The 16,735-nt window shown below is 37.0% G+C and overlaps 2 protein-coding genes across 3 annotated transcripts in view; one reads left to right on the forward strand and one right to left on the reverse strand.

Moving 5' to 3' along the window:
- Positions 1-16,400, reverse strand: part of sh3tc1 (SH3 domain and tetratricopeptide repeats 1) — a 28,822-nt gene extending 12,422 nt beyond the window's left edge. The window contains exons 1-10 of one of the 2 annotated variants that reach the window (XM_039669296.2): positions 16,078-16,400; positions 15,332-15,397; positions 14,126-14,256; positions 13,936-14,041; positions 13,435-13,575; positions 12,678-12,876; positions 12,506-12,582; positions 10,758-10,950; positions 9,457-9,587; positions 200-232 (exon numbers count right to left, since the gene is read on the reverse strand). In XM_039669296.2, the coding sequence (XP_039525230.2) occupies positions 200-232; positions 9,457-9,587; positions 10,758-10,950; positions 12,506-12,582; positions 12,678-12,876; positions 13,435-13,575; positions 13,936-14,041; positions 14,126-14,256; positions 15,332-15,397; positions 16,078-16,219 (1,219 nt within the window). In that variant the 5' untranslated portion in view covers positions 16,220-16,400. Of the gene's footprint in view, positions 1-199; positions 233-9,456; positions 9,588-10,757; positions 10,954-12,505; positions 12,583-12,677; positions 12,877-13,434; positions 13,576-13,935; positions 14,042-14,125; positions 14,257-15,331; positions 15,398-16,077 lie in introns of both variants that reach the window. The other variant, XM_039669295.2, reaches the window with a different exon arrangement.
- LOC120477633 (gametocyte-specific factor 1) lies at positions 1,313-9,363 on the forward strand. Its single transcript, XM_089128589.1, has 7 exons — positions 1,313-1,358; positions 1,555-1,657; positions 1,739-1,836; positions 6,247-6,373; positions 6,490-6,573; positions 6,908-6,977; positions 8,974-9,363. The coding sequence occupies exons 2-7, from the start codon at positions 1,585-1,587 to the stop codon at positions 9,059-9,061; spliced, it is 540 nt and encodes a 179-aa protein (XP_088984715.1). The 5' UTR covers positions 1,313-1,358; positions 1,555-1,584; the 3' UTR covers positions 9,062-9,363.
- Positions 16,401-16,735: the final 335 nt, after the last annotated feature.

Here is a 16,735-nt window from a genome sequence, read left to right on the forward strand (position 1 = left end):
AAAGAATTTTGGTAACCAGAGAGTAGACGGCACTCACTGACTTCCATAGTAGGGAAATGAATTCTATAGAAGTCAACTCTGGTTAACAACATTCTTTAAAATATATTCTTTTCAACAGAGGAAAGAAACTCATATGTAACAACATGAGGGTGAGTAGGACTAAATGATGAGTAATTAAAACACGGATGGATGGACTTACTTTGAACTGGTCCTGGAATTTCTTTCGCCAAATCTGTGGTATGTAAAACAAACATTTGTTAAAGGGGACAGATTAATAGAGAAATGGACATTTGAATGGTATTTACCTAGAGATATTTTTGGTGCAAAACTACTGAATGCCTGTGACAGTGAAACTTGTAGTCAGACATGTGTGGTAAATTTGAAGTCACAGAGAGAAAGTGAGTTGCAAACTTGTAGATTTAAAAAAAAAAAAATCTTTTTTTTATCTAAATAAAATTACAAACAAAATATTCATTTACAAAAAAATATATCAAAAAATAAGGTTTAAGGTTCCACTTTTACCTAAAACCAAAGATTTAGAATATTCCTAAATACATGAACCATTACCATTCAGTTTATTTATTGCTAAACTTATAAAGCTTTACAACTGTGTCATATCTTGCAATAATCTCTGGGAAATAACTCCACAGCCATATCAGTGTCCAAATAAACATTTTGCACCCTAAACTGATATTTCTATTTGTCATGTTCTTTCTTTGACCTTATGTTGCTCTCAATGCTCTGTGTGATCATTACAAATGCATGATCTACTTCTGACTTGAACTATTGAAAATGAAACCTTTAAACTTTGTTGGATCATGTTAAAACATGACATTCAGGCATTTTCATCAGATTTGCATGACAAAAGTTTGGAATCACTATGAATGAAGAGATAATGTTAAACTTTTATAGCAATCCTGCAAGGTCAATTTCCACACTTCATTAAACAGCACAACCATTTTACACTGTGATTATATATATATATATATATATATATATATATATATATATATATATATATGATAAAAAATATTTCACAATATTAGATAAATCTTGGTACCTTTCACCACCTTAATACCAAACTTTTGAACAGTAGTGCTTGACATGACTTGTCCAGGACTTCGAATTTACTAATGCACATGTGTGGCTATATAAATTTCACTGTCATAGGCGTTTTACACCAAAAATATCTACAGTAAGCTATATTTAAAAGCCAATTCACATTTCCTGTCACGGTAAGCTACTTTATTTCGTTACTCTTTAGCGCCTCAAGTGGCTGAATTAATGTTAAACACTTCAGGTGCTTCGTTTCTAGAACTGATTGAACGGCTGAAGAAAACGACACATCTTTGTTCTTTGTAAGTTCAAATCTGTCGTGAACCTGGCTGTATGGATTATGTGTCTAACTTGTATGTGAATGTGAACCACCAACAAGTTTAAAATAAAAATCGAAAGTATTATATTCCCACTACGGGCACAAATGTTTCAATGATCCCTGTCGTACGCGACATCGTGTATGCGCCTGCTTCTATTGATAATGACGTTGTGTTTTAGCAGTGAAAACAGCTGGACAGTGTGGCAGAGATGTCGAAGGCACATAAGAAGGCAGGCAGTGAGTCTGGGAGGATTGTAGCTCCACGATGGGAAGAACCTCAAGGTAAAACAGACACGACATAACATGCGCACGAACACACAATGGCACTGTTTACATTCGCCTTCTTTTTTACCTGTTAAATAGATTTCTGTAACCCTGACAAACTGCTGTTGTGCCCCTATGACCCACATCATCTGATCCGGGCCTGTCGGTTCCCCTACCACCTCATCAAATGCAGGAAGGTGTGTGTGCTGTGCAGAAACCGATCGCACAATTATTATTTGCATCTCCACATGTAAAGCAATAAGCTTTCTTTAGGCCATAATCCATTATGTATAGTTTAAATTTTAACATGCATAAGAAATTTAAGTTTAAAAGTTAATTTAATTAAGATTATTAAAAAGTTAGTGTGATGTCAATGAGGCTTAACCTACCTGTTATTGTTTAGTTCTTGAATAACACTGCCCAGATAGCACAAGCCTATTTGATGTGATTTTTACATCTGGAAGACGTATTTTTAAGAGTGTTTGCTCATCTGCAATGCGTCGTCTATAGGACGTCTCCTGTCAGATGTCAAATAGACGTTTAAGATGTCAGTTTAACATACATTCTAAATCATTACATCTTAAAGACATCTTCTAAACGTCTATTTGACATCTGAGAGGAAACGTCCTATAGACGTATTGCAGATGAGCAAAATACATCTTCCAGATGTAAAAATCACATCAAATAGACTTGAGCTATCTGGGTGCTAACTCAACTACAGTAGCAAACATACATGACTTTAAATTTAAAGTTTTTTTTTTTTAAACATAATAAAGTGCTAAAAAATGCTAATAGTCCAGATGTAGGCCCACAACATATGAATTGTCTACTTGTATGCAAATTAATGAGAAAATCTTTAGCACTCAATGACACATTATTAGATAGACGATGGATTGGAACCAAAAAGTTCTGGGCCCGTATTCTGAGTAAGGAAAAGACAAAAACTATCATCTTATTAGCCGCGTTTCCACTGCCGGGCTAGGGCTGGGCCAGAGCTAACAGCGAGCCGGGCCGAGCTAGTGGCCTCGGGCCTCAAGCACCGGGCTTGCGTTTCCACTGCCGGGCCAGTAGCCCCACAGCGCTGCCCCAGACCCCACCCCTAACACGCCTTTCAGGATCAAACGTCATAAAACCCAACCCATTTCAGCGGGTATTATGAATTAATTTATTTTTTAAATTAGGAAGATAGCATGTATATTAACTCAACTGCCGTAGTGGCTGCAATAGTGTCCCGAGACCAGTACAGGCGATTCTCCATTTCAAGCAGCGATTTTTTGCGCGATATAACAAGTAGGGCTGCGGGCACGTTTTCAAGTTATTCATTAATCGTTAACCGAGGCCCATCGGTTAATACTCGGTGCATAGTGTGCGCGCCGCAACCTCGAGATACAGAGTAAATTTTTAACACCTTTAATAACTGATTGGACCCCATTTGAAACGAAATTAATTTCTAGAAATAAAACGCAGCAAGTACGGAGCAGTTAAAGCCCCATTTCCATCACCCTTCAAACTGAAATTGCCAATTGAAAATAAGCAAAACGTCCATTTCACAAAAACTCCGTGTCTGCAAATAATAATAATAATAATAACCATCATCATCATCATTATTGTAACATTTTATTAGGCTGCATATGTAGAAGACGCCTTTATCCAAAAAAGGAACAGAGCACAAATAAACACAATATTTTTGACAAATATCAGCGCATACAGTGTGTGTGGAGCACGCACTGATGGCTGCGAGACGCCCATGTGAACAGTTTCATTGCATTTCTTTTAGTGGAAACAACTTAAAATACTCTTTAATTTCTGGTCATACAGAAAATAATAATACATTATTCGCAAATAAATTTATTTATAACAAGAAAACGTTGTGCTTTAACAATTAATCAAGACGCGCTTCATGATCTCCGTGAACTGAAGCGCGAGACCTGAAACAGCCACCGCATTCGAATTTGTTCGTTTTAAATTGGACATTTAAAGCTTTAGTCTACAGGGGTTTGTAGATTAAAGCTTTAAATGTCCAATTTAAAACGAACAAATTCGAATCGAAAGCCAATATCTTCTATGTTTATGTAACTTAATTTCTCTCTAAATGTGCATCCGGAGATGGAGATATGTTTTTAGCCGAAAATCATTTAGAAAACAATATTTTATTAATAAACAATTAATGCCTCGTTATTTTATATTATTTTATTATCAGACACATTTATTATAGCCTATAAATCACCCATAAATCCCCTTATAGGCGGTGGTTACGGCTCTTCTCATTCAGCACTGCGGGGAAAATATCATTTCCAGGTTCTAATTTGGCCTCAGAAAACCAGTAAAATATATATTTTTTTCATATTAATTTGTCAAATATTTTAAATGTTTAAGGGGCAAAAAAATCAAACAAATATCTGAAAATTCGTCGATATGTAGCTATAGCCTAACAATGCGCAGCATTTGGCATAGGCCTACAGTTCAAATTAAAATGTTATGCAATTTTAAACGGTTAATCGGTTAAACATGGACACCCCTATGTGCATCTTGCTTCAGATCATAACGTTCCATAACACCGATAAACTCCGCCTTTTACCTTGAGCACGCCTCTAGCCCGAGCTGGCCCCCTCTGGCCCAAGGTATTCGACGGGCCAGAAATCCTGGCCGTTGGCCCTGAGGAAGCCCCGATCAAGCCCCGGAAGTGACAGTGGAAACGCGACTGGCCCTGGCACGCACTAGCACGGCCCGGCCCTGGCCCGGCAGTGGAAACGCGGCTATTGAGAAGGCAGGGCTGACCCCGTTGCGATACACAATTTTTTGATGACTGATTGGTTGGTTGTTAAAGAAAGTGTGATTTTAAGTAAAGGGTCTATTCTAAGCCTTCACTTTGAAATGACATTTTACCTATTTGACAGTTCTCTCTCTCTCCCACACACACACACACACGCACACACTCTCCCCCCCCCCCCCCCACACACACACACACACTCTCTCTGTCTCCCCCACACACACACACACACACACACACACACACACACACACACACACACATTTAAATTCTTTTTTCTTTTTTTAAATATTTACCATGCTGTTAATTTCCTATAAGATATTGGATTGGCTTAGAATGATGAAAATTGTTCCGCTCTTTTCAATTACACTGATAGCTTGCATGTCTATGTAAGTGGTGGTTTGAATGTTGGTTTTAATGTAACAAACATGGAATCAAAACCAAGAAGGATGAGAAAGCCTGACTAGACAGAGGAACAGTGTTTACTGTTAGCCCAGTTAGTGGATGAACACAAGGCCATCCTTAAAGGAACATTCGGGCCGGGTGTCAATCTATAGGGTCTTATTAACTCACTGTCATCCATTGTCTGCAACACATTTCTTCTCCCTCTTCGTCTTTCTGCCATTTTCTCCTCTGCTAAGGAAACTCTTAAAAGTCCTATTATGTACTCCTAACAATTTGGACCTTAAAGAAGTCATGAACTGGACTTTTAAAATTTTTTATATTGTTTTCTGAGGTCAACTTATGATGTTCGCTTGGTTTTTACATTTAAAAAAAACATAAATATGAATAGGTAATAGGCTATTTTGTACTCTAGTTTTGAGCCCAGCTCAAAAACGCTCGGTTTTTATGGGTGTCTCACATTGAAGACTTGGAAGTAAACAAAAAAAAAATTACAAAACAAGTAAAAAAAGTGGATAACAGTTTTGCATATTATAATGAATTTCACTCTTGATCCGGTTTGTCATCACAAGGTAGGCATCTATGTTATTTATCTATGCGTGTATTGCGCAAATTGGGCAGGGGTAAACTGGCCGTGTTGAAGTTGGCGTCCATCTTCTTCTGCGGGGTGGTGTTTTATCCTCTTTGACGTCATAGTTCCCCACTTTGAAAAACTCTGAGCCTGGTGTCAATAAAAGCTTTTATTGGACTAACAAGGATGTTTTTAGTTCTGAAACTTACAGGATATTCTTATAATATGGTGACCTCTTAGATGTCAAAAGCTCAAGGAAAATTTTATTTCTCAGTTCATCCCCACTTTAAGACCTCTTTTAAGGGTTAAGATGCTTTCTGAATTAATTTTAAGAGTAAACGCCCACATTTTTAAGAATTTTCTTCGAATTTTGTCACTAGGAGCTACTCTTTGCATTAAGATTCTTTATGAATACGGGCCCTGAACTTTAAGTGTATATTAAAAAGTATGTGGTTGCAATGCAAGCACTGATAATGCAAATCTAGTTGTTAAATCAATGTTCGATGTTAAATCAATGACCGATAGTTTAAATTTTATTTTATTTAAACCCTATTTTATAAATTAAATTATTGATCTTCTGAATAATTGAATTGACCTATACTAATGTTTTTGGATCTAGTCTGGTTAAACCCTGCCCCTTTTTACAAACGACTGCAAGCTTGCATTCAGATCTGTCTCTACCTAATCAATAATTGATGGGAAAAAAAACACGTTTCTGTCCTATTTTTATTCTTTTTCAAAAATCTGACTGTTTTAGTCAAATGCACATCACAATATAGAAGAAAAGATCTGTCACTACCTCTGTTTCATCGTGATGTTGAAACTAGTGCTGTTAGATGTCTGTGATCTTAATATCATTTGTAGAATCACCCTGAGTTGATCAGTGAATTATGGACATGTCCATTCAATGCGCGCCACTTGATGAGAAAAGATGAGCTGTCCGATCACATCCTAACCTGTGTGGACCGATGCTCTGTTAGGGAGTCCTACGGTAAGATCTTTTTTATTTTCATGATATTTGATACTGCAGACACACACCATGCACAAATGAATCTGACATTCAGTTGTACACTGAACTGATCTCAGTCTCCTTTGCAATTTTAAAAGTCGCCAGTGAGAAGACTGATAGCAAGTTTCAAATCCCAGTGAGCACCTGGACTGCACCCGTATGTGATGAAGACTGGGATGAAGGTAAGACTCTGAGTTAAAGTCACCATGAAATCCAAATTTACATTACTTAGTTTTTAATGGAATATTGCAGTATTTATTTATTAATTTTTTTACTTTTTTTCACATTCACACACACTCTTAATCTTTAATAAAACAAACTTAAGAAAACAACCTCGCTCTTGCAACAACATCTCTATTGACGTGTTTTTCGGCAGGCTGGCACGATAACCTGTCTCTCACATGACATCACAGCAATAACAAACCAAAACGATCCAAACACTTTGATGGTACAAAATGTGCAAAGATTTGTTTGTATGGTGTATAAACATTAACATCTGATGTCTGCGTCTTACAGAAGTGGACAAGCATGCAACCGCAGCGCCATCTTTTGTCAGGGATGTGTCCAAATCGCTTCCTAAGGACAGGTCAGTGTAAAGCAGGGGTTCTCAAATCACTATCTGGCCCTCGTGATCCACTTTCCTGGAGAGTTTAGCTCCAACCTTGATCAGTCACCTGCCTATAACTATATGTAAACATGCCTGTTTCTAGTAATCCTGTATACCCTCATTCACTATTCCTTACATTAGTCCTCTAATATAGTTCACTTGAGGGAGTAAATGAAAATTCGGCAAATTCGGAAGGGCTGCCGCTTTTGCATAGACACGCATCACGATAATGAACATGTACACTAATGTTATTGTGGGCACTTCAAAATACAGTGAATGGCGCAGTGGATAAGGAACATGTCTTTGGTGTGAGAGACCCGGGTTAGAATCCACTGTGAGACACCAATACAAGACACTTAACCCTTAGTTGCTCCAGAGGCGTGCGACCAGTCGCTTTGGATAAAAGCATCAGCTAAATGAATAATGTAAATGTACTTTTCCCATCACCTGGGTAAAATGCACCACACTGCTGTATGCTCCATCTAAGAGGCATGTGTGCAAAAAAAGCCCAACATGGATGAGAAGCAATGTTTCAAACAGCCATTCCGATTTTTGTATTTGCAATGGTGTTCATCGCAGCACCAAATACTTTGACTTAATAGGCTATTTATTTTCAAACTACAAGATGCCCTAGATATTGATAGAAAATGTTCTGATTCCTTAATTATTCTTCGGTAACACTTTACAATAAGGCTCCATTTGTTAACATCAGTTAATTAATTAGTTAACATAAATGGACAATGAAAAAAAACAACAACTTCTAAAGTATTTATTAATCTACATTTAAACATTTAATAACACATTATTAAAATCAAAGTAACTTTTTTTTAACGGACATGAGTTACTGTAACGTCTGAACTAACAATGTTTTTATTTTTTATCAATTAAGGTTAACAAAGAATAACTTCTGTAAAAGATTCATTTAGCCATTGTTAATGTTAGTTAGTGACTATAATCTGTTCGAAACATTTGTTTGCTTGATATTTTATTGTGTATTGCTTTAGTGTATTTAAATGTTCAGAGTTCTTTTTGTTCTATTAAAAAAGTTATTAAACCTTGTTAAAGTATAACAACACTTATTTCAATATTGTGACCATATATTATGATAAAAGCTTCAGCAATTATCGCAACATGAAAATTTTATACCGTCACATAGCTACTTTTGCAGTAGTAGTAAGATCTGTCATGGAGACTAGCATGTGTAAACCTTAAATAAACAATTTAATAACCAATTAAAAAGGAATTTATACCTGTATATTATTACGGTTTGGAAAATGGATGGATGGATTCTGGCATCTTCTGTCAAGTGACTGTCACAGTGCATTATATATTTTCTAGCTGTTAAGCAAACATTGGTTGTACACTCGTTATTGTGGTGCATTGTGGGATTGATAACGTCCACTATGGTTTTGAACATCACTACAAATGGCTATCCCTTCAAATAGTGCCCTATTTAAGGGTATAGATTGATTTCGGACAAGTCTCTTGATTAGCTTTTTCAGGTGTGTTTGGAGGGTTGGAGCAAAACTCTGCAGGAAAGTGGAACTCGAGGCCCAGAGATGAGAAGCCCTGATGTAGGGCTAACAATGTTACCGAGGCTGTGTCTCATTTTGAAGGCTGCGTCCTCCGGAGGTCGCATTTGTCGTAGGACCGTTGTTCCTCGTGAAGCATAAATAGTTTTCTGACTTTGTATGTAATGGTTTCTTTTCTGAAATGAGGCAGCTTCAATTACATATTTGGCCGACACATGCAACCTCCAGTGAGCAGCTTGAATCATATGCCAGTGGATAAGAGATAAGAGATAGTTAAAAATGTGCAGTGTTGGGGTTACTCCAGGACCAGGGTTGGGAACCACTGTTTTATACCATAGCATTTAGACTTCTAGTTAATGTAGTTGGTAATAGACCATCATTTTGATCAGATTGGTTAAAGCCAAACAATGGAATCATGAACTCCTTATCTCTCTTTATATTAGGGAGAACAACTGCATTTCCAGAAATGTGATTTCTGGTCTCAGGGCACCACGAATTCTTCCCTGGACGAGCAGCTGTACTGATTTTTGAGCTTTTTAATACATCCACCATGTCAAGACTACTAATTTTCATTCACAATGAATACTGATAGTGTTGGTTGCTTGTTTTGGCATTTTATTGTGTAGGTCACTAGTTCTTGTAGTAATAAATTAGTTCCCTAATCTTTAGTTCAGTTTCCCAAAGGTGGAACAATAGAGGTGGTTTAGGTTCTGTTTACACCACACAAAAGAAAAGCTTACGACCAGGATATTTAGAAGGCTTCATTTGACGTGTTTTGTGTTGTCATAGTTGCTTTGTGGCTGTAATTCTACCTCTGTGGTCTCTTATGAATGCCATCCTATTTTTTCCTTGACAAATGCTTATACGAGAGCAGATACTGTAGTATCATTTATAAATGTTAAGATTCAAAAACCTGTGAGCCTTACCAAGTTTGTAGTTTGTGCCGACGTCACTCTGGCATATTTTCTTCAATAAAGAAATAGTCTCCTCTTTAATTTTGTCCTGATCCAAGGTAATAATTTGTTTGTCCTCGTCTTTCAAGAATATGTCAGATGATCTATGATGGAAGTTATCACGAGTTAAACTGTTACGTTTTAGACATTCTACTATAAGTAACTGCAACTTCATGTCAGCTAACTCTCATTAGAGTATCAGGAGACTGTTAGGGTTCAGGTTAGTAGAATAAGTTGACATAGTTGTAAAGTAACAGCATCAAAGATGTTAGCATATATAGACGCTTTCATCAGACGCGTTGCCATGGTGACGAGCTGGCCCACCGTTCTGTTTGTTTATTAGTGTTTACTGGATAATATGGCATTGACTACAAATGCAGTGAAAGTTAAGGTGATGAGCAAGTTGTTGAGCTGTGGGGTGCAACCTACCTGACCTAGGGAGCAAACGCAATTTTTAAAAATAAAAATGTCAAGGTTTCCTATGAGGGAGACGGCGGTATTAAAATAGCCTATGTTTATCTGAGTGATAACCGGTACAGTGTTTCCCATACATTTAGTAGTGGCAGCCCACCACATTATCAGCGCTGACCGCCACATATTGATTTCCGTGTTTTTAACAATTTACGATGGGAAAAGTAATTGACTGCAGAGTTGCGTGCAGCGTATACTCGCACGCTCTCACTCTCTCTCTCTCGCAAACACATTGACAGCGGACCAGTCTGTGTATTGAATGGTTAGTATCATAAACAGCGCTTCACAGATCCATCCAACATGCTGTCAATGTGGAGACCCACCTTAAAAAAAGGTTAGCAAGCATGTAAGAAGCCTAGCTAACAAGGAGAGCTATGTTAACCTTATCAAACCCCGCCGTCGCGCTCGCCACAGTTTTTTTTTAACACTGCGGTAAATCAGACACGTCGGTAGAAAAACTGTTGTCTCCAATTTTTGTTCAACGGGTCTGGTAATGTCACATTTCAGTTTGGCCAGGTAACGTTAACATTTATTTTCTTTGACTGGCAAGAAATACCAGCTACTAGGTTATTTACTTGTTATGGGTTATGGATTGTCTCCGCAAGTCTGCCGGAAGTTAAGTTTGGGCCAGATTAATGCACATGCGCAGTACCGTTTGTTTATGTTGTCACTGCTGAAAGCGTCTATAATGCAGCTTTAATGAGAGTTAGTTGACATTTGTAGTTACAAAATAAAGTGTTACCACACTTCGAAGTCAGACAGAAAACAACTAAATATTCATAAAATCACACAAGCACACTTACTCACAAAATGAACCGGTTGCTTTGACCAGGTTGGTTTTGACAAGTCCAATATCCCCAGTTTTCTCAGATTTTCCCATAAACCATTCAAAACAGGCCACCAGCAGGCCCAGGATGATGATGCGTTCACCAGCCTGGAAACTCAGTTCATCTGGCCCGTCAGCCTCATACTCCTCTGTGGTCTCACAGACCCCTACTGCTGTGAGAGATATTGTTACAAGTGGGGTAGAGGTACAAGTGGACTGGGAAGATGACAATGCTGCACTTTAGTGCAAAAATATAATTGCTAAAAGAAAATATCTACAGCTTTAAGTCTCAAAGAATCCAATTGATTATATACTGTAAAATCTCAACCTTCTACATATAAATCGTAGAGTAGAGCCTTTTTTTCTAATTATTTCAACTTTAAAGCCTCTTGCTTTACTTTTCTATTCGTATACAATTATGCTATTTGTACTAATTAACTTGCAAGTGACACATGTAATGTGCATATGTGTAAGAAATAAGGTTGTTTTCCCCTTTTTTAATAATTTCAATACTCAATTCAAAGTTGCCAATCTTGTACATCTAATGCAATTTAGTTTTTATTTATCTTTAGTATTCTATGATAGTTGTTGAAATTAAAATAAATAAATACTATTATCCTGAAAAATGCATTAAATGGGCTATATGCACGCATAAGTTTCGCATTTGACGCAAGGATGCTCGTCCATTTCCGGTTGTGGAGATTTAAGTGGAGGAGAACCGAGGAAAACGAGATTATGGCAGAGTCTTCAAAATTTACTGTCCTCCCGTCTTTGAAACGAAACGTACATACGTTTAGATGTAATTTTATATAGTTATGTTTATTTAATATAATTTTAAAAAGAAGCATAAACACAACGAGGGGTGTCTGTTTTTATCTGTTTTTGTGACTAAGGTTTCTTTATTATAACCATGGATATAATATATAAAATTCAATATAAATTCTCGGTATTGCATTGAACTCTACGATCGGCGGAAGTTATCGAGCATCCTTAATCTTTCACCGGAAATACCGCCGTGCATAGAGCCCATTGATCAGAAGTGAGAGGAAAGACTTTTACTATACTAATAAGATAATAAGAAATGTTTCTTAAGCACCAAATAATTTTATCAGATTTCTGAAGGATCATGTGACATTGAAGAGTGATGATGCTGAAAAATCAGCGTTGCCGTTACTGAAATAAATAACAGCCTACATTGCATTATTTCACATTATAAAACGGTTGGTTCCAATCCTTGATTCTGATTGGTCAATAGCTGTACTTCATTCATGATAATCCTATTTATCACTGCAGTTCCTATGTTGTTTTTATTTGAGCTTTCATGCAGATTACACATTGGAACATTGTTGCTGTTCCCGGTCAGGGACTATTTTTTTTAAGTGGAAGGAAGGCTTTTAGTGATTTTGCTTTATGAAAGTTGCACAAATACATATTTGTTTACTTTAATATTTGTATTATGTGGTAACTATTTTATAAAAGCAATAAGGTATTCAAGGCAAGTGCTGTTTTGTGAATAACTAATGACGCAAAGCGGAGAATACAGCACAGCCTCTCGTACCTTATTGCTTACATATTAGTGTTTTTACTGTATTTATGATCAAATAAATGCAGCTTTAATGGCACATAAAAGCCTTCTTTTAAAAGAATACCACCCCCAATATTTTGAATGGTAACGTGTATACAGTATATACAAAATAAAGTACAATTATTTAAAAGTTTTCTCACCAATCAGTAATGGAAGGTCACTAGTGTCTTTTCCACCACCCACTAATACAGTCTCTGGGCAGGACTTTAGAAACCACCTTGGGAAGTAAAGAAAATTAATTGTTCTTAGTTATGGGTGCTCTGTTGATTTTATGACTATAAGTTCAAATGAAATATAGAAGGTGACACATACTCATGAAAGGGTAAGACTGGCTCCAGAGCTGGTTTTGGTTTGGTTCCTCTAGACCCATCTGCCAGTGAAAGCACTGTCCACCCTGACCCTAGAAATGGAGGCTCAAACAGGGCGATATCCCCCTTCTCCAAATAAAGGTCGCTACCTGAAGTAGAGCTATCAAACATCTGATTTGCTGTGCAGCATCCAAAGAAAGACCCTCAAAAGTAAACAAGACATTTTTATTATAAATAACTTTAGCGAGCTTTAATCTCATTCATTAAGTATAGTGTTCATAAGTAGGGTTGGGTATCGTTTGAATTTGAACGATTCTGATTCCGATTCCTTATTTCGATTCCGGTTCCTAACGATTCTCGATTCCGATTCTTTTAAGAGGCAGGGTCAAAAAATAGTAGCTAATCTTGCTAACCAACGGCCTTTCTGAAGGAAATACTCCTTCTGTAAAAATACTCCTTTTGTCACAAATTTTGCATTTTGCCGAGATTTTGTTATTTTTAGAAAAGTGAAGCCACACTTTGGATCGCCGACCTAAGGTTCTCATGTTCGACTCGCGTGGTAATACCAACATTTCCGGTAGACGCTTCTTCGTTGGTGTTGTTCAGCGGTTTCTTCTTCCGCTCGGCGGACTGTGAATATCAAAACTAGGAATCGAAATTTTAACTTTTGAACGATTCCGGGAAAAACGAAAAGTTAGTCTCGGTTCCAATCGATACTCGATTCTCGATACCCAACCCTATTTATAAGCAATATGTATTACCTTCTTGCATTAGAAAGCCTTTATACATCAGATTTAGTGTCTCTTCTTTAATTGAGATCTCAATTCCTGAATGCTGATCAAGAGAGATTAACCAGAACTCCTGATCCATGAGAAGGTTTTCCATACACTGACCCAAGAAGCCTGGAGGAAACGTCATATGAGATATTAAGCTTTAATATACACTACTAGTCAAAAGTTCAGAATCACCAAGATGTTTTTGAATGATTTCTGAAGTGTCGTGTGACACTGAAAACTGGAGTAATGGAGTATAACAGGAATAAATTACATTTTAAAATAGATTTTGAAAAAAAAAAATCAAAATATTATGTTTTCGATGTATTTTTGATGAAATAGATTCTTTCACGAACATTAAAAAAATCTCAATTCCAAACTTTTGGCCTGGTATTGTGTGCCGTACTCAGTGTTTGCAAAAAAACAATTGCCATTATTAATAAACACAGTATGATACAACATTTTTGAGACACTGAAACAAGAACGGACCCATTCTGTGGTATGTGCTGAACTTCCATATTTCTTCAAGGGTTTTAAAAGTGATAAATATAGTCCTTTCTTCACTGTTGATGGATACAAAGTGAGCGGACAGTTCCTGCAAGACAGGGAAACCAGTGTGTTAAATGTGTGTGTTTAAGGTTTTGGATATTTTATGTATTCCAAATAGGGATGCCCATACAGAGATTAAGGTCGTGACCCTTGAGAGGTCAGCTTCCAGCACACAAAGTTTCCTGCTGAGCACTTCCTGTGTGCCCTCATCGGCAGGAAGTCCATCTGGCCCCTCCACCAAAGCCAGCTGCATAGCCAACACTGCAACAGGAAACACATGCAACATTATATCTACCACTGCATCCAACATTAACGGATCAGCCGCCACATGGAAAACATTTCAGTCAGCACTAGTAAATGTGTATGGAAAATGGATTTAGCTGGTGATGTAATAAACCTATCTGGCCTTTATACTGCTGTAAATCCCAGGTGTAGTTCTACTATATTCAGTTATAAAAAAAACCTGAAAGATTAATTTCTAGACTAGAGCAATATTCATGGTTCAATCCACATTTTAGATTTGGGATTTTACCATAGTCATGTGATGTTTCACTGCTGTGTGTAACAGAGCGGGTTAATAAGTGACAGTCAATGGGCTTTGTAAAGTACAATGATCTCTAAAAGTTACTTTTTTTTGGAGTGTCACCAGAGGCCAGAGTTCAATTAGATGGATAGATCACCAAACAATTAAAATTCTGTCATCATTTACCCACCCTTTCTTCTGTGAAACATAAACAAAGTTATTTTGAGGAATGACTCTGGCTGCATGCGAAATCGCATACACTGTAAAAAATATGTTCAAGATTTGTTATCACAACATATCTTCTTTTGTCAAATCAACTTAAATAATTTATTTAGTTCAGATAACATATAATTTTGAGTTTTTGATGGTTAAATTAATCTCCTTCATTGTATTAACTCACTTTTTCCAGTTCAATGAACTTAAAATTTTAAGGCAACCAGGTTACTTACTTTTTTAAGTTAAACCATCAATATTTTTTTACAGTGTACTGTATTTCCCTTCTAGCATGTGAAAGAGTATCTCCATTCCTGTCACATAACAGTTCAGTATGTTGCCATCCACCTATTTTATATGAATTTTGGGATATCATATAAAAACGCTGCATGGAAATGCAGAGATTAATACAAATGGATAAATTTTACGAATATGCACAAATAAAATGTGCTATACAAATAAACTAAACTAACCTAGAATTTTAATTGATATTGTGTTATTACTGTATATAAGGTAAATGGAGGTCTTTTACACTAAACAAGATGTATTCCCGTCAGCCATAGTGTATTAAATTAGTTCATTTATAAGAGCTGGGGTTACCTGTTGGTATATTATCATCAGAAGCTCCTGAAGTTCCTTTGACACTTCCTCTTGAGGTCTTATAACCTGAAAAGTAATTTGCACACTCTCTTAATCTTGAGCCTTACAATGATGTGGATCATTTCTGTTCCTTAGCGTCTGAAGGAAAAAAAATATGTATAGGCCTTCATCCGACTTTCAGAAAAACTGTGGTGAAGTCTACATTTAAACTTTATTAATTATTACTTAATTATACAGGAAACTATGATGGAAATAAATAACTATGTTAGCCATGGCTTATTAACATGGAGGTAACATGCATGACAACTAATTATGCTATTTGATGTTTTATTACTAATAATTTTGTTTGTGCTGTTGCTTTCCCACCCAAAAATGTTAATATCACTTCCTGGCTTAGTTACAGGTTGCCTATTTTACAAAAGACTAACAGGATGGAATGTGAAATGAAGGACAGACAAGGCCAGTGAAATGATGATTACTAATTAAAACAATATTAGATAGATAACATGTTTTTTTTTTTTTTTTTGCATTTTAAGAAAGAAAGAGAGAGAGAGAGAGAGAGAGAGAGAGAGAGAGAGAGAGAGAGAGAGAGAGAGAGAGAGAGAGAGAGAGAGAGAGAGAGAGAGAGAGAGAGACTATACAATATAATAATGTCTTACAAACTTGTTAAGAATTCGTTTTTTTTTTTCTCTCTCTCTCTCTCTCTCGTTTAATTCTCTATGTTGGTCGTTCAGCTCTAGCCCTACCTTTAAATGAAGACTCCATACTATCCCGTTCATTGTGTGTATACTCATCAGACAGCTCTCTACGTATCGTCCGAATTCTGTCCGGATCGGACCCCACGTCGTTCCTGGTTTTGGACGAGTTTCTACGAGTAGCGGCTGACATCCCGTCACAGTTCCGAGCGGAGGAGCGAATGACTGCGCCGCGCGCTCTTCTCTCAGTCACGCGCTCATCGCACTGACACCATATAAAAGCGCACAGGTGGCAGAACTGATTTTAAGAGCGTGTTACATCATTACTAGACTGCTGTGAGTGACTCCTGTTGTCCTTCTAAACGGTAAAGGTGGTGGAGACAGTGAACGTCCAGAAAAAAACCTCTTGAAAAGAGACTGGCAACAGGTCCATCTCACGCCTGTCGGAGGTGTTAGTCCATGTGATTTTGGCATTAGTAAGTTTTTAAAAATAAATGTGACCTTGACACGCACACGTTTTAGCAAAAGTTAATAATCACAAACTGAGTAAACAATAAGTTTAAAGAAGCAAAGTATCGCTCTGTAGCCTATTATGAGTGTAAACTTGTATGTCTCTGTGTAGGCTATTGGATGAACTCAAAAGACTTCAGAGGAAGAGTGTCAACATTTCCCTTTCCTCTCTGGTTGCCCAGACTGAGGGAAAGCTAGG

Source organism: Pimephales promelas, chromosome 1, assembly GCF_988280905.1.
Source record: "Pimephales promelas chromosome 1, fPimPro1.hap1.1, whole genome shotgun sequence".
NCBI lineage: Eukaryota > Metazoa > Chordata > Actinopteri > Cypriniformes > Leuciscidae > Pimephales > Pimephales promelas.